This window comes from Bemisia tabaci, chromosome 2 (genome assembly GCF_918797505.1).
Source record: "Bemisia tabaci chromosome 2, PGI_BMITA_v3".
NCBI classification, from domain to species: Eukaryota; Metazoa; Arthropoda; class Insecta; order Hemiptera; family Aleyrodidae; genus Bemisia; species Bemisia tabaci.
This window is the reverse complement of record NC_092794.1, coordinates 64,850,699-64,877,184: the sequence shown is the minus strand read 5'-3', so window position 1 is coordinate 64,877,184 and position 26,486 is coordinate 64,850,699. Positions and strand designations below refer to the sequence as shown.

At 39.4% G+C, this 26,486-nt stretch overlaps 1 protein-coding gene across 1 annotated transcript in view; it reads left to right on the top strand.

Annotated features, from left to right (window-relative positions):
• Positions 1 to 818: 818 nt before the first annotated feature.
• The window catches only part of LOC109039629 (uncharacterized), a 44,818-nt gene continuing 19,150 nt past the window's right edge, over positions 819 to 26,486 (top strand). Inside the window, exon 1 of the mRNA XM_019055205.2 lies at positions 819 to 2,073. Coding sequence (XP_018910750.2) covers positions 1,849 to 2,073 — 225 coding nt within the window. The 5' untranslated portion in view covers positions 819 to 1,848. The remainder of the gene's footprint in view (positions 2,074 to 26,486) is intronic.

Here is a 26,486-nt window from a genome sequence, read left to right as displayed (position 1 = left end):
ACTGACAATGTAGCAACTGTGTTTTCGGTTGACAGGGAGATACCAGCAAGCAAGCGTCAACAACCCAACAGGACGCACAGTAATGTGTTTCCTCGCGAGTGCGTGCGAACGGCGAACGGGTGTGACGAACGTTGCCAAATCTCGCGACGACACACAGTGCTCCCCGCGGGCCGACGCAGCGTACCCACGCGCCGCGGCAACAGCGCGCCGAGTGTTTGAACTGCGCGGGCCCGGCCCGGCCGGAATGAAAAAGCAAAAATTGAGTCTTGAAAATTAAGCAAGTAAATAGAGGAGCATAATTACTAAACACAAAAATAGAGGATGATTAGGAACAAACTTTTTTTTTCCCCGGGTGTCCCGGTCGTGGCCGCGGCTACACATTTCACTCTGCCTTCTTTTCCCCAATTTTGTAAACACGCGGAAAGGAGAGCGGACGCCCGGGCGAGGCGGACGAACAAACAACAAAGAGAAGGAGCCGCGAGTGCAAAGAGACGCGCGAGAGAGAGAGGCGAACCACGTCATACAGCAAATAAGTAAATAAACAAACAAAACACAGAGCAATCAAAACATGTGTTCCATTCGGAGCAGCCAACCATTATACATATGCCATGTTTATTTATTTGTTTTCTAACAGTCTGTGTGAGGAGGGCGCGGGGAGGGGGCGAGGGGCCGCGAGAGAGAGACAGAGATGCCGCGCGCGTCTCCGAGCGAGGGAGAAACCCGGGCGCGCGCGACAGAGAGAGCGAACAACTCATATTTAAATAAATAAACCTACTTCCCCCGCTATTGGGAGTGTTTACTTTAACTTCTACGGCTCCTCCGAAGCGAGCACGCTATCCGCGCCGCAGCGCACCGTTCGGGAAACAAAAAAAAACCAAGGGATGTGTGCTGTACGGAATTATATTGGCTCTCCTCGCCTCAGACGGAGTCGTGCATTAATCGAACGTCGCGTGCGTTATCTTCGATTGAAACAATAAGTCATTCCAGCGCTCCGGGAACAATTGTTTAACTTTTGATAAACTTAATCTCCGGTGTTAATTCGTCGCTTTAATGAAGCCAGCCCTGGCGTGGCAGTCGCTCCGGTCCCCGATCGCACAATTTATTTCCTTAATTAGCCAATAAATCCTATTTTTAAGTGTTCTTTAAGCCGCGGAGGAACCCGCGACCCGAGTTTTCGCCGACGCGTTTTCCTCACGTGAGCCCGCTGGGTGCTAGGTGAAGGTGTTCCTGCCCGCTCCAGCCGCGCGCCGCGACGCACACAGTGACACAAGTACGCTAATACATACACGCACACGCTCGAAACGAAAATCAAAATTCGAAATGTCTACAATCGCGACCCGGCCTAGCAGTGCGCTAGCAGTCGCGAGATCGTCAGTGCTCTTCAGTTAGTTGTGCGGTAACGTTCATCAGTGCGAGCTCGCTCGTTTCAACCGCGTTATCTCCGATATTTTCGAATAAATTCGATTTTCTCACGTTTCCGAATCTCTTCATTCTGTGCTTCGACTTTTCAGTGCGCATCGGTGGAGTGTTTGTTTTTTTTAAAAAAAAAATTTCGATGGTCGAAACCACGTGCTTTTTAACATTACTAAAATTCCTGTTTAACGGAAGTGGACCGGCGTTGTGATTGCGCGTTCCAGCCACGATTTCCGTTTATCTTAATGGTGCTTCCTGCCTGATCTCAGTTTCCTGTCTCTCATGGACCTCAGGGTATTGTAACGCGCCGGGAAAATTCGAGACTGTCAGGTTGTCGCGAATATGCCGTGCGATCCGTGACAGCATGTTACTCAGCTGACATCGGAACTTGGGTTTTTTTACTGTTTAAGTTATTTTAAGTGATAGGATTTTAAAATGAACCACAACGAGGAAGGCCCGATCCTGGGGCCGATCTCCGGGGAGCTGGCTGTGCCCGGCATGAACCACATTATCAACAATAACTCTGTGATACCTATGCTACCCAATCTGCCCTACGCGGCGGCACACCTAGGACTCTATCATCAGCATCTCATCCAGCAAATGAGGCTCATGCCTTATTTCCATCAGTATTTCCAGAGTCTCAGCATACCAAAGTTCTCGGTGAGTGATCTTAGCTAATTTTTCAAACTCTTGCCATGGTTGAACTTTGAAATCACGTGACTCAAGTTTCGTCGAGTTTGGCTATAGTGCAAAACCACATATCTCCATTGCACTCAAAATGTCCGCTCCTATACCATTCGAATTACATTTTGCCAAAAGGAACTACTATTTTTGGCCCATTTTAGAAACAACATACATGCCATTGACTTCCCTATGCAGATATGTGCTTTTATGGGAGAGCCATAGATAGTGGTTCCTTATTGAAAAATGTAGTCCATTTTTCCAAAAATAGACAAGCCAACTTAACGGCTTGAAATTAATGCAGAGTATTCTGCCAACAGGGAGGAGCAATCAAGGAAATTTTCCAAAAATTGTATCGACTAGTTTTCTAAAGAAAAAATTAAGTTTATCAGGAAGTCTAAATGGAGATAAATGGTTCCGCACTTTGGTCATGTGACCAGAAAGAGGGAAAGCCGAGGGGCCGCCCGCCCCTTCCCAGACCCCGAAAAATCTACCTAGTCCCCTACAGAAGATGTGAGTGATTTTACAACTAAGTCCGTGACTATTGAATGTTTCATCTATCATCGTTTCGGGTAGAGTAGCTAAAAATTGCTTTAAAAACACTCATGTTTTCAAAATTTTCCCGAAGAGGCCCCTTGAGCCCCCCTTGAAGCTGAGGAAGTCCCTCCGAACCCTCTTTAGAAGCTGATGGAGTCGTTTAAAGCCCCGTTGATGGGATGTGCTTCTGTGCCCCCCAGGCCCCCCTTCTATGAAATGCCCTTGTGCCCCCCAAAAGTTCCGAGGAACGCCCATGGTAGGGTTAAACTAATTACCTATAAGGCGCCAGCAGCGGAATACCCGGTTTTGGGTAAAAAACCATCGATTTTCAATGTTTCTTGCCAAACAATTTCTAGTACTCTCGCAAACATTGAGTCAAAATTTCAAGCTATAATTTGCCTGATTAACGATGTCATAAAGCGTTTTGAAGTAGAGCGTTTTTAAGACCGGCAACAGCGCCGACAAATTTAAGACCGGTTTTCTCGAATTTTAAAACCACAGGACGCAAAAAACTACCATTTGTAATGAGGAACCTTTATTTCTGGCTCATTTCAGAAACGATGTGATAATAGTTTCCTAACGAAGATATGTGCTTTCATGGATGAGCCAGAAAGACGGACTTCTTATTGAAAAATCAAGTCCACTTTGCTTTCAAATGGTTGACACGAGCGGGTTTTAAATGTTAAAATTGCAACTTTTTTTTCGACAAAATTGCCGTCAAAAAAGTGAAGTCTCAATAGAAATGAAAGTTTGCAAGCTCAGGAACCAATGCATTGAAAAGAACATGTAATATCAATATTGAGCGTCAGTTAATTATTTCCGCGTTTGTAATATTCTACGGGGGAAAATGAATAACTACAGTTTCAGTGGTTTCAAGTCACAAGTTTAAACTTCACCGTTTTTCGAGGAGAGGCGTTTTAAACTTTCACTCTTCTGATCTATTCAGAGGGGGAAAAATACAAATTTGGCCCATACTGAAAGCATAACAGGATTCTAATTTTTTGTATTTCTGACTTTGTTTTGTCCTCAGAAAAGTAAGGATCCAGCACTATTATATAACATTCCTTCACATACTGAATTGATTTATCATCAACAGTTAGCTAATTAAACTATGTTTCTATAGGTTTTCTGTCAGCAGAACCTCGTTCTGCAATATGTCGGCAAAATTTTAAATTTTTCTGAAAATTCATAATGGAACGAAGGTTGCTTGATCCTCGTGGGAAGGTACATTTTATAGCTCACTTAGGCTCCGTAAATGACATGTCTGCAAGAACTGAGCCTCTTCAGAGACCAAGACAAATGAGTTTAGGTACCCTCTTTTAAGGAAACAGAAGGACAAACAGACAGACAGAATTTCAGATGTCAACTTGATTTCTGCATTTAAATGCTGAGCCGAATATGGCAGATCCTCTGTTGCACTCTGAATATGTGAAACCCTATTTGGTGTGGACTGTAATCGTATAACAATCGTAAAACTTGCCATCTCACTTCACAGGAAATTGTGATGAAAGTTAGACAGTTTTAAAAATTGAAGTTATACGTATATTATAAGAGGTTATACCCCCGAAAAGGGGGACAAAAGGAGACACACAGCATCGCTTTCGTGCTAACAACCTCCCCCCCTACCCCCACCCCATTTGAGCATTTATGAGTCATGATCCGTGACAGCAAAACTGAATTGGCACATCAAACTTCGTAACTTTCATTAAAAATATAGTCCGTTTCGGCGAAAAATCATTATCTTTTCGGTGCCTGCGAGCTAGCAAGCTCTAACTGTCAATGCAGTGCTCTTTTTTCCCCACAATTTTTACCGGCTTTATTTGTAAGCAGCCAATGTGCCGCTTTTCGGCGGAGTTTTTTTTACATTTTTCCTTGTGTATTGTAATTACTATAGTTGGAACATTTTCTTGTCGTGCGTGCGTCTGTGTGGGGTTTTTCTTTCTTTTTTTAAGTAAGAGTGCGTCCGTGTATCTGTTTCGCAAGCGCGCTCGCGTAAATGAAAGTACCTACGTGCGAAAAAATGATGGATGGGTAGATAACCAGGAAAACCTGCATCATTTTCATTGTGACTCTTGTAGGACCGAACGCGTCAATTGATCAAGTACAAAATTGCGTGATTTCGAAATTTTAACCTCCTAGGACCCGGAGATTTCGCAATTTTCAGGGTGCTTCAGTCTTCAGGCCATTTTAACTTTTCGCATTTTGAGTTTTTACACCGTCAAACATTGCAAAAATTCAATCGCCCTTTTGCATTTTAAAATAGAGCATTAGAGTTCGCGAAGAAGTTATCCAATGATGTCAGTGTAGCGTTCTGGCGACTCAAATTATAGAACTTGAAATGGAGAGTCGATATGCACTAGTTCTATAGCACCACTATAAAATAAATGTTAAGACATCTTGCTTTGGTTACTTAGGAGGTTGAAACCGAAGAGAATCACTATAGTAATATTTCAATTGATACCAAGTTCAACCTTGGATACTTACCCTTTATAGCATGGCGTTATGTGAAAGCAACAAATAGTTGCAAAAGTAGGTTTAATCTTTTATGGCCTTTTGTTGCATCGAGGTAACGAATGTTCTTTTCTTTTGGAGGGGAGTGGGAGTGTTGGGAGCTTAATATCCAAATTGAAAAAAAAGCAGAAAAGAAAAGAAAGATACTCTCTTTTTCCACAATCCTAATAATGATCCTGTACAACACCGATTTTTTCCTCCAAACTCGGTAATTTGCTCATGCAATGAAGGGTCACCGCCATAATAGCTCCATCGTGGATCTGAAATTTTTATTGTATCTTTCAGTGAAAATATGATCCGTTTCGAAGAGTCAAACGGGGCAGAGACATGAAAATTCAGTTCAAAAATCTCTTTCATAACTTCAGCTTGAAATTTTTCCTGTGAGTTTGTATGAAATCAGTGCGAATATGTACAATCTACTTATAAATGAACTTGCTTGATGATGGGCAACCCTTTTTCCCGAAGGAAGTTTGATCAATTTTACTCATAAATGGAAACCGTCAAGAGGGGTGAACCCTAGGAGAGTCGCGATTTTAAAATTAGGTGAATAGGTCTTGCGAGAAATACACTTTTTTAGACGGAAATATTGCATATTGACGTCATACAATGTATAACATATTTTCCTCTTCCATATCTATTTGTTCCATTTTCCGGCCGGTAACAGAATTTTTTTCTTTTTTGCTGGCGAGACGGATTTATTGTTGCCACCCTTCGACGTTTATCACCTGCTGCGCCTGTCACCAACCTTGCCGTAGTAGAGGTTCATGCTGAAAAGATTTTTTCAAATAAGATACACATAATTTGTTTCAAAACTAAGTAAATACGTTTAATCGTGTGATTCGCGTAAAAATCATGGCGATACAAGTAAATACAACCAGTGGCGTGGCGTGAATTGCGATGTATCGAGTGTTATGCTATTTAAACCTATGGAAAAGGATCGATAAACAGGATGTCTGCAGCGAACACCTTAATAATCGATTCTTTATCATAGGTTTAAATGGCGTAACAATCGATATATCGCCATTCACGCCACACCACTGATTGAATCATATGCATGCATCGTTGTCCGCCATTTCTTTTATCATGAGAGTGCCAATCAGAAGTGGATCCTCTAGTGGCCGTACTCTCCCTATGGAATCACTGCTGTATTTCGGAGTCTTGACATACTCTTCTGATTCTGAGTAATAAATATGTCGCTTGTACATATGGAGTAAAATAGACTTTTAAAACTCAAATCTAACCACTTTAAAAAGAAGAAAGAAACTCATCATTTCCAAGTGAGTAGGCTCTTCTGATACGAAAATAACGCGTTGTTCGTAACGCGTCTATTCAGTCCAAACGCAGAAGTCAAGATCCTTACGCATGCAGTAAGAATTATTGCGTCAGTTACAATGAGGAAAGAAGAAAGAAGCACAAATGGACCGCGTTTTGCAGAAAGAAAGCAAGCAAACAAGCCACATCTTCTGTTACCAAATTTAATTGGGCAATTTCATTGTGTACATGAGAACGTTTGTGCGGATTCCTTTGAAAATTTCAAGGAATTTGCTTCGTACTTTGCCAAAAATTCACTGAAATTTGCACACGCGCAACCGTTTACGTGTAAAAAATTAAAGTGCCCGATTAAATTCGGCAACAGCGAATGTGGCTTGATTCTTTTCTACTTAACATGGTCCGAATTCACGACAACACGAAAATATCATAATTTTTTTTGTTGAATTTGTACCTGCGAATTATGACTAAAAAATATCAAGTTCATTAAAATTGAGACGCGATGCATCAGGAATCCTACGTCGTTGGGTCCCGTTACGTCATTGCTCTACTTTGCTTACTGGGTTGTACACAATTTTTTATCAAACTCTAACTCACTGACGTCACCAATTTTCCAACTAACCAACCACGTTGTCCGTTGACAATAACGATATTCAAGTTTTCTTAGCGCATGATTTATGTCAAACTGGCGAAGTAATCGGACCACGGTGGAATTCAGCGATATCAATGAGCGTTGTTACGTGCGAATCAGTTTTATTTACTTTTTCTCTCCTCGAGATATTTTGCCCCACAATCTGTTGCCCTGCGTGACGCTGGGATAGGAACTGCGAAAAAGTGACGTCAACTAACCACTGTTCGTGTCTGATATCTGTGTTTAGGCGAGGTTTTCACCTCGTGTCCATTTGTTTCATAACAAGACGTGAGAGTGAATAATAGGAGAAAAATGAAAGTAAGGGTAGATATCCTAATAATCATAAGGTCGTTGAATTATTTTCTTGATTAAGTCCTGGCGGAGAATTTGAAAGATACTACTGGCAATGAGAACAGTACAGCTATCACGAGGAAACGATCGTGCAAATACGTATAGCTCACGCATAAATTAATTGAAGTCACTGCTTACGTCAGTGTTTTACCATCTTTTTTACATGTCCTATATAGGTAATCTGACAATTTTTCACAGTCAATGTGCAAAGGACAGGTTTAATATTTACATTGTAAAGGTTGAATCACCACACGAATGAAGTCTGAACCTAGCTACAAGTGAAATTTTACATTGTTCATAGGTTGAAATTTTCTGTACCTAGCTTTATCTGCGATCTTGACCCACTCGCACATCGCAGAAACATTAATAATAACATTGCAGAAATACCAAAGGAATTTTAATCCCAGTATTTTTGCACCTATCGCTATAGCAAAAGTAACTTTAAAATTAATTTATGTTTCATACCTCAAACATACTTTTTTATGGTTTAACGCGGTTACCCTTTCCCCGCACACCTGTCAATTTTTTCCTGTTTATGAGTTCCCGATGATATCAGTACATTATTATTGCAATATGATATCATTAGGACATCATGATGTGTAGTTTCGATCTGTGGGATATCAGTATTTTATTGTAATGATATCTCCTTAACTAGAAATGATATCAGTATGACGTCATACAGGAAGGCGGCCAAAATAACTCGAAATGACTAACAGAAAAATCAACCTGAAAAGCCTTAAAATAATTTCAAGAGTATTGCATCCAATTGTAAATAGATTTCGATTTAAATATCAATATTAATATTTATTGGAAATTGTATTCAGGAATATATTTTCAGCTTTGATGAGAAACGATTTTTGGAATGGATGTCCCACATCAGAGCCGGATTTACTTACTTGCCGCCCATGGGCCACCTTTATTTTGCCGCTCCTTCTCATTCGTTTTGAAACATCAATAAAAACCATCAAGTGAACGTGCCGGAGGGAAAGAGGCGTATAAGACGCGTTTACTCGTGTTGGTCACATTTTTTGCGAAAGCCCTGTCAACACTACTAGCAAAAGTTCACGGAACTTGGCGCGAAAGTTAAGTTCCGTAAACCTATCTCTGTATGGACAAGGCCCTCCATTTATAAGAGATGAACCAAACAATTATGAAAGAACAAACATAAATGTGGTTTAATAATTTTAACTTCCGCCGCCGAGCCGCGTTGACCGCACTGTGTTTGACGCAATGCGTGAAGTATTCCTACAGTCTTACATGCGCTGTGCGTTTCGGGCCGACCGCTGCTGCACGCACTGCGACGCAATGCGTGAAGTATTCATGCAGTCTTGTAGGCGCTATGCGTTTCACGCTGGGCTGCTCGCTGCTGACCGCAGCGACCGCACTGTCTTTGGCGCAATGCGTGAAGTATTCAAGCAGTCTTGTAGGCGCTAATATGTGTTACATGCCGACCGCCGCGCCGAGGGTTTTCTCCTTTTCATCTCACGTTCTCGTCATCATTGCTCTCTGCGCCGCGCCGTTCCAGGCCAAATTCCGTGTTCGGTTTCTCTCTTAGTCTTAACTCGACTAATTAAAGGTGCTGTCTATTGGATCACAGAAGGACGACAAAATTAGAGATATACTCTCAGGAAGTGAGAGATTTTGTCATCTTTTCTTGTTCGTAATTTTTTTTTTTTTTTTTTTTCTTCTGAATCCGATTTTCCTTTATAGCTACATTTAAAAAAATTGCAAAATTTGCCACCCCCTAAATTTGCCGCCATGGGCCGCGGCCCATGTGACCACTCCCTTAATCCGGCCCACATTTTATCTATTGATCTAGAGACTGACATTGGGATATTTTCAAGATAATCCCCCTAGTCTCAGATTGATATTAATCGACTACTTATGTGCATCTTGCCAAAACAGCAAATGTTATTTAATCCATCTTTGAACGGAACCTGAGTTTAAACTCTAAGATCTAGATGCGCACAGTGGATCATGTCAATGACGGACATGAATTTTTTTAGTAAAACTGCAAATTTTGATGTTTCTTTATTCAAAATTTAAATTTTAAGGGATGGATTTGGAACAAAAATTTACGAGAAAACCAGTGGGATCAATTTTAAAACCTCAACGTTCTGTTTTAACGGAGTTATGATTGCCTTTAAAGTTTCAAAATTTTGTCCGATTTCTCCGGTTGACTTTTCCCATTGTGTGGCGAGGAAGCGCAGAGTCTCTCGGACGATGGACCGCGAGGATCGAGTTCATGAGTCCGATCGGTGATCACCGATCGATCAATGATTGCGGCAGATCGATACTCGAGCAGAGAACTTGAAATTTCTGGCTCCGCTATCACGTGATCCGAGTCTCAAAAAAGCAACGAGAGGTGATTAACGCGAGAAAAAAAAAGACTTCGAGTGCACGAATCGAGACACAAAGTGAGAATAAAACACTCATAATCTGATCATAAACCGGGGAGATATGGATTTTCGAGTGTTACCTTAACAGCTGTACCTCGTATGCATACACGCTCTGACAGAGTTTCTCTCTCCGAAGCGGCTAGCAATCATGTGTTCCTGCTTTCCTTTGAAAATGCACCGGCTCCCACAGAAAAATCATGTTTTCGAAAACAAAAAAAGTCTTAAAAGAATAGCGTTTCATAAATTACGTAATTTTCTGGGGGGGGGGTGGGGGGATCCTCATAATTTTATAACCGAACGTGACAAGGGGTGGAGGGTCAAGCCTGGCGTTACGTAACAGTATGTACACTAGATTTCAACTTTTTTTCGTTTGGCACTTGAGTATTTTTCCCTCATATCAATTGGATTTAATTTATTAGCCTTGCCAATTTTTGGAGGTCATGCGAACGTAAGCTTAAAATCCACCTTCCGGCGTTACAAGTCTTCGGCCATGTGAGACTTCCTATCCTGTTGCCTAGAATTAGAATTGTAGTCGAGCTAATAAAGCCTTAAAGTTACGGTGAGCGTGTCATTTCACGATGATACCACTATTCGACCACGTAGGAGCTCATGTTGCCTACACTAAAAATTGTAGGCGAACTGCACATGCGTTAATCTTACCTTCCCACATTTAGTGAAAGGATATTATTTGGACGTATTTCTGCCAAGCGGAACTATGTGCATTCAGGCATGAGCCTTGAGACCCATACAAATATATGTATAACAGGGCTCACGTCATAATGCACATAGTTCCGTTTGGCAGAAATACGTCCATTTGTGTCGTGAATAAGTATGGTATTCACGGTGCTATACATGTGTTGCCTACTTTTGTTGCCAACAATGAAAATTTTAGATAGTGAAAGTGTATAAACCCTGAAATCCACACAAAAGGCATTTAAAGTCTTCCTCAGTCAAGAGGCTAAAAGTAGAGGGTACGATTCAGCCGACCCTCAGAAAATAACCACTCTTTGCTGTCAATTGAAACCGGAAACTATCGATCGATTAATTTGCACATTAGGTGTATCAATGTGCAAAATGTGCGGACTCGGACTTGCTCCCCCATCCCCCGTAAAAATTCTCACAATCAAATTGGGCTTTCTAATTATCAAATAATTTTAGCCACCATCTTCCTATCTCTACTATCAAAAACGGCTAGCTGTTCATTACATCGCTTTCAAGAGTGAGCGCGTTTGTTTTATTATTTCCCTCTTTTACAGGCGATTGTAGTTGTCACGACATTGCTTTTTACACGTATGATTACAATATGTACTTACGTGCGTGACTTAAAAGTTCTTTGAGTTTTCAGTAACGAAAAAATGTTCAATTTTCCATCAAAGCACGGATTTTCCAGTGCTCAAAACTCATTTAGAACCTCGTCGACGACCATCCTATTCGCAATTTCCTCCTCTAGCAGTTTTTTTTTTTTTGGGGGGGGGGAAGGGGGAGCGAAATCGTGTATAGGGCTACAACCGCAAAATAAGAATGAGATAAAAAAAAAATTGCTTTTCCGAAAACCCCATCATTGTGCCTAGTTTTTATTTTTGAAATCTTACTTTCCCATTTATCTGCAAACAACACGCAAACAGGAATTCTGTCAGATCTAGTTGTTGAATTTTTTGATAAAGGTGTACTTCGGGGAATAACATATTGAAAATTGCTCGACTTTTAGAGGAGGAAGGATATTGGTCCTACCAAATAAAATCCTCTTTTGAGAATGTCTGGAACCGAAAAGCACGAAAGTTTTACAAAGAAAACCTATGATAATTAACCAAAAATGGAATGTACAAAGAAAAATGAGAGGAATCGTTGAAAAGAGCAATTACCTTCCACTTTGGTGAGTCAAAGCAAGTGAGGGGAATATAGTTTTTTTTTTTTTTTTTTTTTTTTTTTTTTTTTTTTTTAATTAATTGTTTAACTAAAACACATTTCTTTAGGTTTTTTTAACATTTCAAAAAGTCCGTGCTACCAGAGTAGAATATATTAATAAAGGAAGGGACATAGAGTTTAAAATTGTGCCCGACGCAGTGGCGATTTTACAAGTTGGCAACGCTGTTTTTCCTCCATATAAATCCATTAAAAATATCGAATTTAGGTGGGGCAAGCTGCCACCTCAAAAATCGATTTTTGTACATACATTTAAATGGAGGGTCCAACGATACCGATTTAAAACTTCCAAAAATCACAAAAAATTAACATATCTGTACAAAACTTTACAGGAGGCCAAACCCTCTAGAGACTTTTAAGCCACTACTCACGACTCGACCCCTCCCCTCAAGTGCTTTACGTAATTTAGTAACGGTCCCTTACAAGTGCTGGTAGGCGCCTATTCCCGACCTATCCGATTTCTGTCAGTTATGAAGGCTTCAAGAAGGCCCGGTCCCGACTTGTCAACTCGGGGTTCAATTGGACTGAGTTAAGCAGAAAGGAACCAACCCACATTTTGGAAAAAATTGAGTTATGAGTGGTATTGAACTCAACCACTGCACCACTATCTATCGCCAAAAATTCAAAGTTTTTGTTGGAGTAAATTTTGCAGAAATTGAACTTGAAGTTCATCTTTTACATTGAGTCTTATGCAGGAGCCAAACTTTAAACCTCTTTTTCTCGGTTCGATCCCGATGTGGCTTGGTTCCTTTCTGTTTAACTCCGTCCAATTTTAAACCACCTGTTGGCACGTGGTTCATTCGTGATACCCACCCTCACTCCTGCCAGACTGTCCCGATTCCATATCACCGGAAAGCGAAGAACCCATCGATCCAACGCGAAATCTTGCAACCCGAAAAAATCCCGCGATGAGTCAAACTGCAGCGCCGTGCACGCATTAGCGCGAACACCGAGTGCAGTGCATTAATTTGTCGCCGATTCACAAGAAAAATTTGATTTTTTGTTTCGTTCGCGAGACTTTATATATTTTTTTGCGTTTTTAGGCGCCAACGAGGCCCAGACACGGAGCCTTACAGATCAGGTACGTGGGGCAATAAACCCGAATACTTGCCCTCTTGATGGGTTGACGTTTTATCCTGCGCAATTTACAGGCTGAGGTCGTCCGTTCGTCGTGTGAAGGCACTATTTTTTCAAAACTTTTCAGGAAAATTTAGACACGCTGACGCAGTCTTTTAAGGACACTTGCGCGCATTGCACCAGGCGACGTGTTTCAGTGATGCGGTGCATTTCACTTGCGTGTACTGCAATCATCTCCGCAGCCATGATAAGCGCAAAAACGTCGTATGAACCCTCGAGTGTTGCCAGAACATTGCTTTTCGGGTAGAGCTAAGAATATTTTCCCTCAATATTTTCAGAAACCAAGATTTTTAATACCAATTTCACCGTGTAACGCCGTTTGCTGGTTTTTATTTTAATTTCTTTTTTATTTTTAATTCTATTTTAGCAGTTGATAATAGTGCCGTAAGGTACCAAAACGTCCTGCCTTTGTATTTTGTATTTTAGCCTTGTTTCCGCATTTTCCTGTGTTTTCGATTATTTTCAGAAACTTTAAATCGAATTCCGAAACAAAATTCTGTAGAAATTTGGAAGAAAATCATTTTCAAGTTCTCCGGGAAATTCGTGTTATCTCAGAAGATATTTGGCAACGTCCGAAGACTCATACGGGGTTTTTCCTTAGTGAATCCTCTACACATTAAGCATGAGAGCACTAAGCACGAGAATTGAGGTCGCGTCATGACTGTATTCTATCCTTTTTTTCAAAACTAAAAGTGGGCAAAAAAATAATTCCATCTAGGTTATTAGAAGGTTTATGCGCCAGTAAAAATTGCAATTTGTCGAGTTGGGAGGTACTCTCGGAAAAGAGCGCACCATGAGGATATGACAATTCGATTTAATTTCGATGGTTAATGAATCTGCCATTCAAACCCGTGTAAAATGATCGACTATCATGTTGTTGGCAACAAACTCCTTGTAATCGATTCTTTACTATGGCTTCAAATGGAAAAATATCGAAAACCGATGATTCACACTTCGATATTGTTACCCAGCGATACCCAATTTACCCGTAGTTAAAAATGCTCGTGTTTTGGGGTTTATTTCCATGAGGTTAGATCAAACAAAATGGCGTGATGAATCAATTTTTTGGTTGAATCAACCGAAACCTACTCCGAGACCTCTTACAGGCCCTTTGTTCTCACAGGTTTGGGGGTTTTTCAACGAGGAGATTTGGTTAATTTAACCGAAAGAAAAACTAACCAAATAAAATTAACCTGAAGTATGATTTACTGTGTGTTCTACTTCCCATATTCATACAAAATTTAGGTTAACACTTCACGTACTCTACACCCGACTTTAGCAACAGAATCGGATTTGAACATATGCTACCGGCTCTCAGCAGAATATTCCGCTCTGCTGCTTAATAACTTAGAATGAAGAGACGTAAAACTACTTCTCTATTCTGCAGCCGGGATCGGCCTTTGGAGTTTCGAAAGGTTACATGAAGGAAACTCTACATGGTTTTTTGTGTCAAATTCTCCGAACTCACAAGTCGTTTAAAAGTAAAATATTGCGTGAGTTGATCGTGACTTTTTACTCTATTGGTGATGTGTTATTGCCCTCGCAAAAAATATCATTACGAGTGCTTATCGAAAACTCCCGTGATTTTTTTTTCTTTCTTTCTGTTTCTACTTCGATGGAATGATCTATGAAAATTCGTGGATTCAAATCCAAAATAGAATGCAAGAAAAAATGAGTTCATTTAACAAAGGCGCATTACTTGAGCAGTGACAGAAAAAATGAGGAAAAAATCTACTTTTGAAATAAAACTTTAGGATTAGGAATAAAACCCTCGGATCTCAACGCATGGACGCAATGCGCTTGATACTGACGCACACATACAATTATTCCTGCCCTATGACTACGCAAGTTCGCATATGCAAAAAATAATGAAGGTGTGATGGTTTACGCCAATGAGCGCAGCGTTGGACTTACCATTCCACGTCATTAGAGAGAGGCTGAATCAATGATCTCATGGGTTGGTATTTGTTTGAAAGTTTCGATTTTAACTTTTTCGGCGGCAAATTTTTAGTACCTCTCCATTAGGTTGTTTTGAGATTTTTGGCTTGCGCCTTTTCTCAAGAAAATGATGGGAAACCGAGACATTTTTTAGCCAAAAGCCAGCAAACAGACCGTGACCAAAGTATCGGGTCTGCATGCTTTGCAATCAATTTTAACTTTAATAATGTATCACTTCAACAATAGAGTAATTTACTGGAATTTACAGGGACAGTAAACCGAGATTGTTTTGATCGACATACTTCGATCGAAAGATAAAATCGAGCCTGTGTTTTCTACTATATATCATGCCTGATTATTAAACGGGGGTTGATACCACTATTCGACCACATATGAGCTCGTGTTGCCTGCACTAAACATTGAAGGCGAACTGATATAGAGGTAAAGTAAACTCTTCCTGTTTGGTAAAAACTTCTAGTTTGAACGAGTTCCGAGTTAGCGTGTTATTTCATAGCGATACCACTATTCGATCACGTGGGAGCTCGTGATGCCTGCACTAAAAATTGAAGGCGAACTGATATGCTATATTAAATTGACCACTTTCTGTTTGGTTAAAAGCTTCTTTTTCCGGGTAAGCGTCTTATTTCATTACGGTACTAGGTACTATTCAATCACGTGAAATCTCGTGTTGCCTGCACCAAAAATTGGATTCGAACTGATATGAACTTGATATAAATTGATTTATTATTCATAAGTATAATTGTGCACAAAAAAGAACCAAACCCTGAGATGCGCTCCAGTGTTATCAATGAATGAATATACTCTCATAATGCGCGTGCATACTATGCTGCCGTGCTAAGGAAGAACGCCGTATGAACATTCGAGAGTTGCCAAATTTCTCCGGATAAAACAAGTATTTTTGCGAAAAGTTATTCATATTTCTACTTTAAAATTTTCAGATATTTTAGATAAAAATTCAAACAAAATTGTCTGAAAAACTTGACGAAAAATATTCCCGATTTTCCCGGAAAATTCTGGTTTTATTGAAGTAAATCTGGCAACGTCTGAAGGCTCATACGGCGTTCTTCCTTAGCACGGCACTATGTCACCCTAACTTCATCTATTTTGTCCGTAAATTCAAGCATAATGCATTTCGAGCATTAAAAAAGTGGGTTTGAAGTGAATTTGAGAGTTGAGTCTCTCGTTCACGTTATTTATGTAGAGCATCGGAAACCGTTTCAATTCACTTGTTCCTGTCGAATGAAACTCCCGTTTGCAAGGCGTTGAGGAGGTGGATGTTCAATGCACGGGTTTACTGTTTTCGAATGGGAAGATGCTGCTGGAACTGCCTCTGTTTATGTTCGACTCTGTTTTGATGCCGGGGATCGATTTTGCCCTCTATATCATCTCCCTCGCTCCACTTCGGTTTGGATCTTGACGGTTGTTTGTTTCTTATGGTGTTTAGTTTTTCGCCAGTTGTTTGTTGTTTGCCTGCCTGGAAAACTGTTTCCTCCCCACTATAACTTTGAGGCTGCGTCAACCCGGACCGATCGTTAAGCGGATCGGGCGTTCCAGTGGCGTGGCGTGAATTGCGATATATCGATTGTTATGTCATTTAAATCTATGGTAAAGAATCGATTATAAAGGTGTTCGCTGCGAACACCCTGTTTATCGATCCTTTTCCATAGGTTTAAATGGCATAACAATCGATAAATCGCAAAGCACGCCACGCCACTGGGGCGTTCGTTTACTTAATCGCTGGTTTGCCCGCTGCAAGAAGTCTCCCCGGCGTTTATCTAAAAGAAGGAATCGAAAACCACCGCTGGCTACCCCACTTACTGCAGTCCAAAGTAAAAATGCCGTAGCTCCGTTCAATACTTTTTCAATTTTTTTCTGACAAATGCTGTTTCGCAGAGAACCTAACAAATATTCAGCCTTCATTTTTTCGATACATGTCCGTCACATCATTAGAAAATTAAAATTAAAAAATGGAGCCTTGTGGCAATTGAATTTTCTCATTAGAGAGCAGTACGTGGTGGAGAAAAAAACAAATTTTATGTGGAGTCGAGGAGTTTTTGCTGTGGACGGAATCGTAGGCTACGCAAACGCAACTTTCCTTGCAATCTATCATTTTAATTCCTTTAATTTTGCTGACTCGGGGAATAGTTAACTACGTTAACCTACAAGCCCCAACAAATGTTCCAAGTGCAAAAAATCGGCAACACTGATGATTTTCTTCCATTTGACTCGATTATAAAAAAATCGATTATTTTACATAAGTGCACTTAACTGTCGTACTAGGCAAGTAAGTTACAAGTGCAGGGGTTCAATTTTAGAATAAATTGCAAATAAAGTACACGGAGAAAAATCTATGGCTTTATAAACCAATTAGTGGTTCATTATGGAACACCACTAAAAGTCGTAAATGAACTAACGATTCTCAGTCTGTGGATCATACTGAGATATCTCGGACCATCACTGAGGCATATGTGCTATTATTATATGTTGTCTTTACTACAATTAGTGGTGTTCCATATGAACCACTAATCGGTGTATAAGCCATAGCTTTTTCTCGGTGTGTGTTTTTTATCTGTGAGGTTTTATGGGGAGGTCGCAACTTTATCCGTAATCATCGGCGTGAATTTTTAAATTTTAGCTTTTACGTAGAAAAAGGGTATTTCATTCTTAGAAATTTCAATGATTAGAGTTATATTTTGCAAGTAGTAGACTTTAGGAAAAATATGGATTTCTACTCTTTGACTTATTGTTAGCACGGTAGTTAATTAGTCGAGGCCATGTCTTGCCAACTTTCAAGGATCGCCATGAACTGAAAATGGGCGGTCGAATCGAAAATTCTCGATGAACAAAGTCACTCTCACATCGTATTTTAAGAAAATCCTCTTTGATTTTAACACTAAGACTTTAAACGTAGAAAGATGATCATTTTTTTAATCGCATTGCCAACCGGGAAATATCTTTGAATGCGCACAAGAAATTCGGGCTCATATTGTTTCCTGTAATTTTTTGCCGCTCAAGTTATTACATACTGAGATATTAAACGAGCGCTCTAAAGCCTCTTGACCTCGTCCAATGCCCATATTTTAAAACGACCCTCAGTGCCAATTTAGCATATTTCAATGCAATTTTACATATTTAAAAGTCTCCACCGAGTATGATGGAATCATCGATGGAATAATCGAAATATCGAATAATAAGCCGAATATTCCAAACAAATCGAGCATTAAAATTTTCGACACCCACGTGCGGTAATTAGAATAGCTTGTCCCTGAAGTCTCATGTTTTATTTCTTATACTCCAACCCCCCTCCCCCCCCCCCAATTTAAATGTATACCCATGAACTTAACAGCTTCAGTGCGAGCATCTAACAGAGGATTTGCGCGAACTTTGAATAACTCCTTTTGTCACACACATTTCGTTAGGCGCAGTTGCTGAGTTTTCAAGATATTTAGCATTCTCATACAAGCCGACGTCGCTGCCAGATTTCCCGTTAGTGATTTATGTCCGGATAACTTTTCAAATTTTGCACCGAAGATCCATTTTGCCCGCGAAAGATTCAAACCGTGAAATAGACAGATTCACTCAGAATCAACTGAATTTCATTGGACGTTGTCCAATTTCCTCTTGTTATTTTATACGTTCGTAAGAAAAAGTACAACACTTCCGACCTAAGTTTTTCTGAGTCTATTTCTCTATTATTTTTGAAAAATGCTCAAAGTTTTAAAGCATTGTGTCCTTTTGATTTTCCATAAAAAAAGAAACATGACGTGAAATTATGCAAGAAATAGTGGAGTCAGGTTGATTCTGGTGTAATTCGTCCAAAAAATACCAAATATTTTCAGCGGTTGAGATTTTTTACGGGTTTCAGACAGTGGCGAGGCGTGAATGATCGATTATCGATATTTCCTCATTTGAAACTATGGTAAAGAATCGATTATTTAGGTGTTTGTTGCGAACACCCTGTAAATCGATCCTTTTTCATAGTTTTAAATGGCAGATCAATCGACATATCGCAAATCATGCCACGCCACTAGTTTCAGAATAATTATTTAAGAATTTGAAATCGAAGGTCTCGTCATTTGTTCACTCAGCAACCTACGCATGATCCCGAAACCGCAAGTTCAAACTCGTATTTACAGCTTTTTAATTTACTCGGTAACATTCATAATTCTTTGAGGTGTCCTCATGAGCCTCAAAAAAACCGCCACCCCAACCCCCACCTTAGAAATTTCCCCGAAGAAATGATCGTATGCGGCACCTCATCACCGAAGCTGGATTCCTCCAAGCATTCGTTGTCCCTCCCCCCTCTTTCCGTCTAAAAATGAAAAAAAAATTGATGATATATCTACCTTATAGCGCGGTCGGTTTTGTTATCAGCTCAATTTTGCTCTTTCATCGACAAGTTTTTTATCCAGATGACCGAGAGCTAACACAGTTGATGAATTAATTAAACCTTGTTAAGTAATCTGAGCGAGACCGAATTCATGCAAAGTACTTGATTTCGTATACACGCAAGCATCCATACTCATTAATTTCCTTTCTTTCTGTATTCTTATGTCGAGCTATCCTTTCGGGTGTTCCAAGTCAAGCTAAAAATCTACGTTGCGTAAAAAAATTGAGTCTGATCTATCTCACATGCAGATATAGGAGTCAAATCTGTGTAAGCTCTGATGACCAGTCAAACTATGATACCCTTATTAATGTGGAGAAATCCCCGTCCAAACCACACCATAGTTGTCAAAAAAGAATGATTTAACGCGACTGAATCATTAACTCGGTGAAATGTATAAAAAGTAGCAACTCTGAAACCTGTTCTTCACCACGGCAACTATGCTAGCTCATAATCGGAGTTAGGTATTGATCTATATAAACCGGTCCAGAATCAAAATTTAATATCATCTTTTTTTCAGAATTATTAACAGACTGACCAAGGTACAACTTGATCTAAGAAATTCATGAAATTAGGTAAATTAGGTAAACTTTTAACTTGATAAATTGCAATATGTTAGGCACATTAATTACGCTTGGAAAAAAAAACCCCTAAGAAGTGGCCCGAACTGTATGTAGCAAGGTGGAGAAATGGTGGAGTTTTTGGAACGTCTTGGCTTTGTTTTCCCCGCGAAATGGTGTGGACCCAGCACCATTTCTCCACCTTGTTACGTACATTAATTACTTGTTATTTACATATGAGTGTCATTTTTAATCATATTTTGTCCTTAAAAGGATTTTCTGATTTTATATATCTACCGTAGACGTAAGTGATAACAACTTTTGAACCCAGGAATTCCAATAAAACTCACAATCAGTCCACTTGCAGTTAACGTAGACTGATTGTTCGATAGCACATCGAGTTAAGAATGTTCGTGTCAAACTTGGCAACGCCTGATGGTTCACGCAGGAGTCTGCAAATTTTTAGTTACCATAAAATTATCATATTCAAGATCACGGTGACCCGGTGACGACAATCCGATCCGGTTCTGAGTCACGAAGATGCCCAATCGCGAGGATTCTTAAGCACGGTGTCAGCGCAGACCTAGCTGTGTGGCAGAAATGTGGCAACATTGTCATAAGTTACATTTTCGGTGCGGAAATTCGTCTACTATAAAATGTTTTCAATTGAATTTTTGCAAGTTTCTCCCATTGTTTGGCAACATGGCTTGTGTCAGAGTTGCTGGATATTGTAACAAGTATAAAATATCGATCATTTTTACGCCAGAAAAAATTGGTAGGTGAATTGGCAGCTTCACCCGCTGGATCATTTCTTTTATCGCGTAACTCCTAAAAGTCCGTGTGCAAAAATGCTTGAATTGTAAGGAGCAATATTGTAAAGAGATGGATGTAGCAACTTCTACTTTTGTTTTTTTTACTTTATCCGAAGTAGAGAGAGAACAGAATAATACCCTGCGCCAAGGTATTTGCACACAAAATATAGCCTAGAAACTCATATATTCTTAAATATATATGCATGTATATATACATGTTGTTTTATAGCACTCACTATGACGCATTGCCTCTTTTATAGTCTTAAATAAATTTTGAAATCCATTCGCTTTATATTATAGGTAGTTGAACCTTAACTTTGAATCAAGGAATGACTTGCTGGGACAACCATGAAGTGCATATTTTAGAGAGTATAATTTTCATATCTACCTCATGATGGTATTCAGTACTCATTTGGCGTTTCTCGATTTTTTTTTGTTTTTTTGTTTGTTTTTTTTTTTTTATGTTTTGAAAATCTAATTTTGTCTCACTTGCGTAAAATTAGAAATTAAAATCACAACACATTTGTTCGATTCAGCATGCATGGTACGTGTTGAAGCCTAGAGTGTCAATCTGCTGTTTCCATGAATTTGAACGGCCTCGATGTAGTGTAGGCGAAACTCGATGAGTTAAAGATCCCATTTAAATTAATGACAAGGCAGAAGAATGTTTTGAGAAAGCGGTTAAAACAGAAAACAAAATAAACAGTTGACAGCGGTTTTTTTAAAAGCGTAAACTGTCGATGCGGTTGTTTCAGAAATTTTGAAGCAATTGACTTCGTCGTAAATCCGATTTCTTCTTCTCTCCTCTACGCTCATTAAATTTCCTAAAGACAGAATTTTGAACAAAAAAAATTTATACAATTTACTATTTGGAAATGTGACATTACAAATTTTGATGTATCTCTAAAGTAAAGGTAATTAAATACATTTCTCAAACATTTTATAGCGACATTTTAGACTGAACAAAATTGTATTAATTAAATACTGTAATAAAAGAAGAAGGCTAATCTCACGTCTATCTTTCTAACTCATACTACTGCATGCAGTCAAATGCAAAAATTATTCCATGCACACGTTTTCCTTTGAAACCTTAAACGCATGTGGATGGATTAAGTTTGCCTTGGACCCGTTTGGTTACTTATGGTCAGTATCATAATGCTTTGCAGAGATTAGAGGACGTTGCCAAGAAAATTATGACGTGAAAAATCAAAACGATTCTCGTAAGGATATTAGGTATCTGGGGTTGCATCAGTACAAATTCATCCATTGCTGGATAGAAAAATGAGGAGAAGAGTAACAACAGGCTAAAATACAGTTTTCGACAATAAATGGGTCAATGGCACTTTTTTTTTTTTTTTTTTTTTTTTTTTTTTTTAATTCTTATGTTGAAAGTAGGGAATTAACTAAGCCTCGAGGATTTTTCCAGATTTGTCTTAACCCCTGAATGGCAAAGAAAACCCTTTTCGAAAATTCCAAAAATGGGACCTGTTTAAAACGATATGATATTTTTAGCGGGTTATTCTGGTGACGTAGGGTGGGGAACGAAGCTTTCTGATTAGCTGAACTCGGCTTCAAGCAAATAATGTCGGCTTTTGACTGGTCGGATTACGATTAGCTTTTTCTCATAACTGGAACGTTTTGAACTTTTCACCGAACTTCTTGGTTTTTTCACGAAATCTTACTTCAGGAAATTGTACTGTAACCTTGCAAACATTCCTAGCCTGCCATATTGATTGATTTATCAGTTTATCGATGCAAGCGGTTTTGGGAATACTCATCTGCTCTTCTGCATTATCAATACATTGACAATAGTAATAAAGGGGTGGTAAAAAGAGAGGAAGAAGACATATAATAAAAAACTTTTATCAAGATGGTTAGTCCTCGAACACTAGTTGAATGCGTGTAATAGGCAATTCAATCATATTTCAAATGAGTTTGGTGGCTGGACTCTCATTTGGCGCTAATTTAACAAACGCATACAGCACTTAAAATAAAGAAGCGGAAAAAAGTAATTAATGGACAGTTTTGGAGGCTCTTTGCCGCCGTGCATTGCTTTATCGAACTGTTTATCAGAGCGTGAATAAAATTGCGACAAATTAAACCGAAAATTTCGCCTTAGTTACTGCCACGGTGCTACCAAACTGCAATGAAAAAGTCTCGGATTTTTTCAAAGACTTGGGTAAAGACTAGAGTACCGTCATAGGGAGGAGTTGGTTGTTGGGTCTTGAGGTGACCTTTCGGATAAAAAAGGCGGCAGCTCTAGGTGGGAGCGGGTGAGAAGGATTCGTTGCCAACCTTTTAACACGTAACACCTGCTGCACCTGTTAACAACTTTGTCATTAGATTTTTTCAAATGTCATGCACATTTGAAAACTAATTAAGGGGCTTACAAGGAATACAAGGCGCAAAAGTGCAGTTTTTGCTATCTTAAGAAATACGTGTTTAATGGTTCGAAATTACATGAAGCATTATGGCGGAAAGGGAGTCCTAACCCACTTTTCGATGCTTTAAATTTGGATTTTAATCGCGAATTTTCCATAGAATATAATTTCAAACTAGTTTTAGATGAGTTCATGAATATACCTCAAGTTTTCAAAAACTGTACTTATGCGCCTTGTCCTCCAGGCCCCTCAATTATAGCCGCCTAACTGTGTAATTTGAGTATAGTTCACGACAATACAAGCAAATAATACCTCATTATCTGCACATTAAAATCATCTGCATACAACTTCCGCCATTTTTCTTTTTCGTCCTAAGAGCTCAATGAAGGCATGGCACCATTGCTAAGCCAATCAGAGGTGGGTCCATCTATGGGCCTACTCTTCCTAAAAGGTACCCCGAGACAAGATTTTCGAATAGGTCATAGATCAAATTAATGTCGATCGTAAAACAAGAATGGCTGCTGGATAGCTTAACAGCGGGGACTCTAAATTTCATATTTTACCTACATTTGATTTTTCTGGAAGATATTACTCGTACTTGATGTTTGTTCATAAAACTTTCAGCTGAACTATTAGAAGAAAATAGACGACGACATTTTGAGCAATAGAAATACGTTTTTTGAAAAGACAAGCGTCTCAGGTGTATTTCATATGGGTTAAGTATGACTGAAAATCTGTAACTTCGTAAAGCGGGATTAAAACTATTCTATTTCACAATCTGTGTGTTTCAGTAAGTTTTACAAGTGTGACATTTGTTTCAATTTTTCAGAGCTTTTTTTTTGTTTTACCACACGAAACTAGTTGAAGCACATCAAGTGGTTGAGAAAATGAGTCTTCGTGAATGGAGTTTAATTAGATAGGAATGCAATAAGAAGATCAAGTCTAATCGAAAAATGTAGACATGAAAACATTAAGCTGACTCAGGGCCGGATTAAGGGGGTGGCCACATGGGCCACGTCCCATGGCAGCAAAATGTAGGGGGCGGCAAATTTTGCAATCTTTTTGAATGTAGGGATCAAAAAAAGAGAGAGAAAAATCGGATTCAGAAAATAAATTACAAACGAAAAAGGCGACAAAATCTCTCATTTCTTGAGTGTGAAAGTATAGTAATTTCTAATTTCGTCGTCTTTCGGTGATACAAGAGACATTACCATTAACTAGTCGAGTTAAGAGAGAAACCAAACACTCAATTTGACCTGGAACGGAGCGGTGCGGCGGTCGGCCTGAAACACATAGCGCCTACAAGACTGCATGAATACTTCACGCAATGCGTCAAACATACTGCGATCAGCAGCAGTCGGCCTGAAACGCATAGCGCCTACAAGACTGCATGAATACTTCACGCATTGCGCCAAACAGTGTGGTCAGCAGCGGTCGGCGTGAAACGCATAGCGCCTACGAGACTGCATGAATACTTCACGCATTGCGCCAACACAGTGCGGTCGGGCAGCGGCGGAAGTTGAAATTATTAACCACGTTTGTGTTTGTTCTTTCATAATTTTTTCGTTCGTTTTTTATAAATGGAAGGCCTTGTCCAAACAGAGATGGATTTACGGAACTGAACTTTTGTTAGCGTTGACAGGGCTTTCGCAAAAAATGTGGCCAACACGAGTAAACGCGTCTCATACACCCCTCCTCCACCGGCACGTTCACATAATGGTTTTTATAGATCGTATTCGACAGATCACACAGGTGAGATTATATGGATATCGATTGGGTTAATATGTAACCACAGCCTCAAAAGTCAATTTAGAAATCTGAGGTAACGGGTCTTATGTGATCGAATTGTTATTCTTTCGAGTACCAAATGGCAATGAAAAGTGAAATTGTTAGTGATTTTATCATATTCAGCTTTTCCGAATTAAATCCTAAAATTTTTGTTTAAGGGTATGTTCTATTGTTTTGAACCCAACGATACATCGAACCACTGTCGAATACGATCTATTGATGTTTCAAAACGAATGAGAAGGGGGCGGAAAAATACAGGCGGCCTATGGGCGGCAAGTAGGTAAATCCGGGCCTGAGCTGACTAGTGTCTCTTTGAAACAAAATGCACAGAGGAGCAGCTGTCAATTAAATTTGAATTTCGATGGTACCTTTAAAAAGTTCGGTTAAGTTTAGTTCATTCGTTACGGGTAGCCTCCCATTTTTAATTCTCGATTTTTAATTTTTCTTTTCTCCTCATTCTTTTTTCTTGATGATTAAAAAAAGAGAGCGAAAATGTTTATGTACTATTTGGGGAAGGGGAGTTATGGGAGTCACGCATACGTGAGACGAGAGGAGGCGGGAGACGTTGACATTGAACATAATTTGACTCATCCTCCCCTTGAAGAGTTGCTTTTTCAAACTTGTTACTTTGACATGAACATTTGAGTATGACGTGACTTCGTTTCCACTAAATCGACTATCAGGGCTACAAAACTCAACTCACTGAAACTTATTGTTTGTGGAACTGAAACGAATAAAAAAGAAGAAAAAAATCAGCAAAACAACAATTACCTCTTATCAAATCAAAAGAGAAAAATCTAGAAAAAAATCATGTTTATAATAAGCTCGTGCAACTTGAAAACAATACAAGTATTATTTAGTATAAAAAAGCAGTTGTATTGTCGATATTTTTGAAACTAAGACCGTTTAAATTAGACAATTTTTTCAGTGCTCCCGAAGAAGTGATACTCTTAATAACTAGTTCCAAATCAACAAATTTTAGCGTTGAACTTGTCCTCTCCCTTGTCCCCTTCCCCCTCTCCCGCAAGATTCTAGAGGACTGAGAGAGGAAGTACTAACTTTACTTGTGGTAGTAATTTCCTTCCACACTCTTCCCCCGCAGATAGCTCCAGCGAATTAATGCTTCAAGTACGAGAGTATTTCAAAGTACGACTTTCAGTACTTCAAAATTGACAAATCCAGTGGCTTGGCGTGCTTTGCGATTTATCGATTGATCTGCCATTGAAACCTATGGTAAAGGATCGATTAACAGGGCGTTCGCACGAACGCCTTAATAATCGATTCTTTACCACGGATTCAAATAGGGAAATATCGATAATCGATCATTCACGCCACGCCACTGAACGAATCCGGATCCGACGCTTTCGTTACAAGCCAGTATTCGCCGGTTTAAGCCACCTCAGAGTATCGCGCCATAGCATATATATTGAAGGAGGTTTTTTTTACTTTAATTGAATTTTTTTTATATTAAAAAAAAAAAAAAAAAAAAAAAAAAAAACCTATTCACGCATGTAGCATAATTAAGTGTGACTTCTGTTAGAAAATGAGGGGAGAAATATTTCGTGAATAACTATTTAATATTTCAGCGGATACTCCATTATTTCGCTCCTCTTCACGGGCAATAGATTTCTTTCTTGCGGACGCACGCTTCATCGTAAACAAGCTTTCAACTTTTGAGCGCACGCTCCGAGTATACCGAAAGCTGAGTAGCAAAAATACGCATTCCATTTCTAGAAACAGAAGTTAG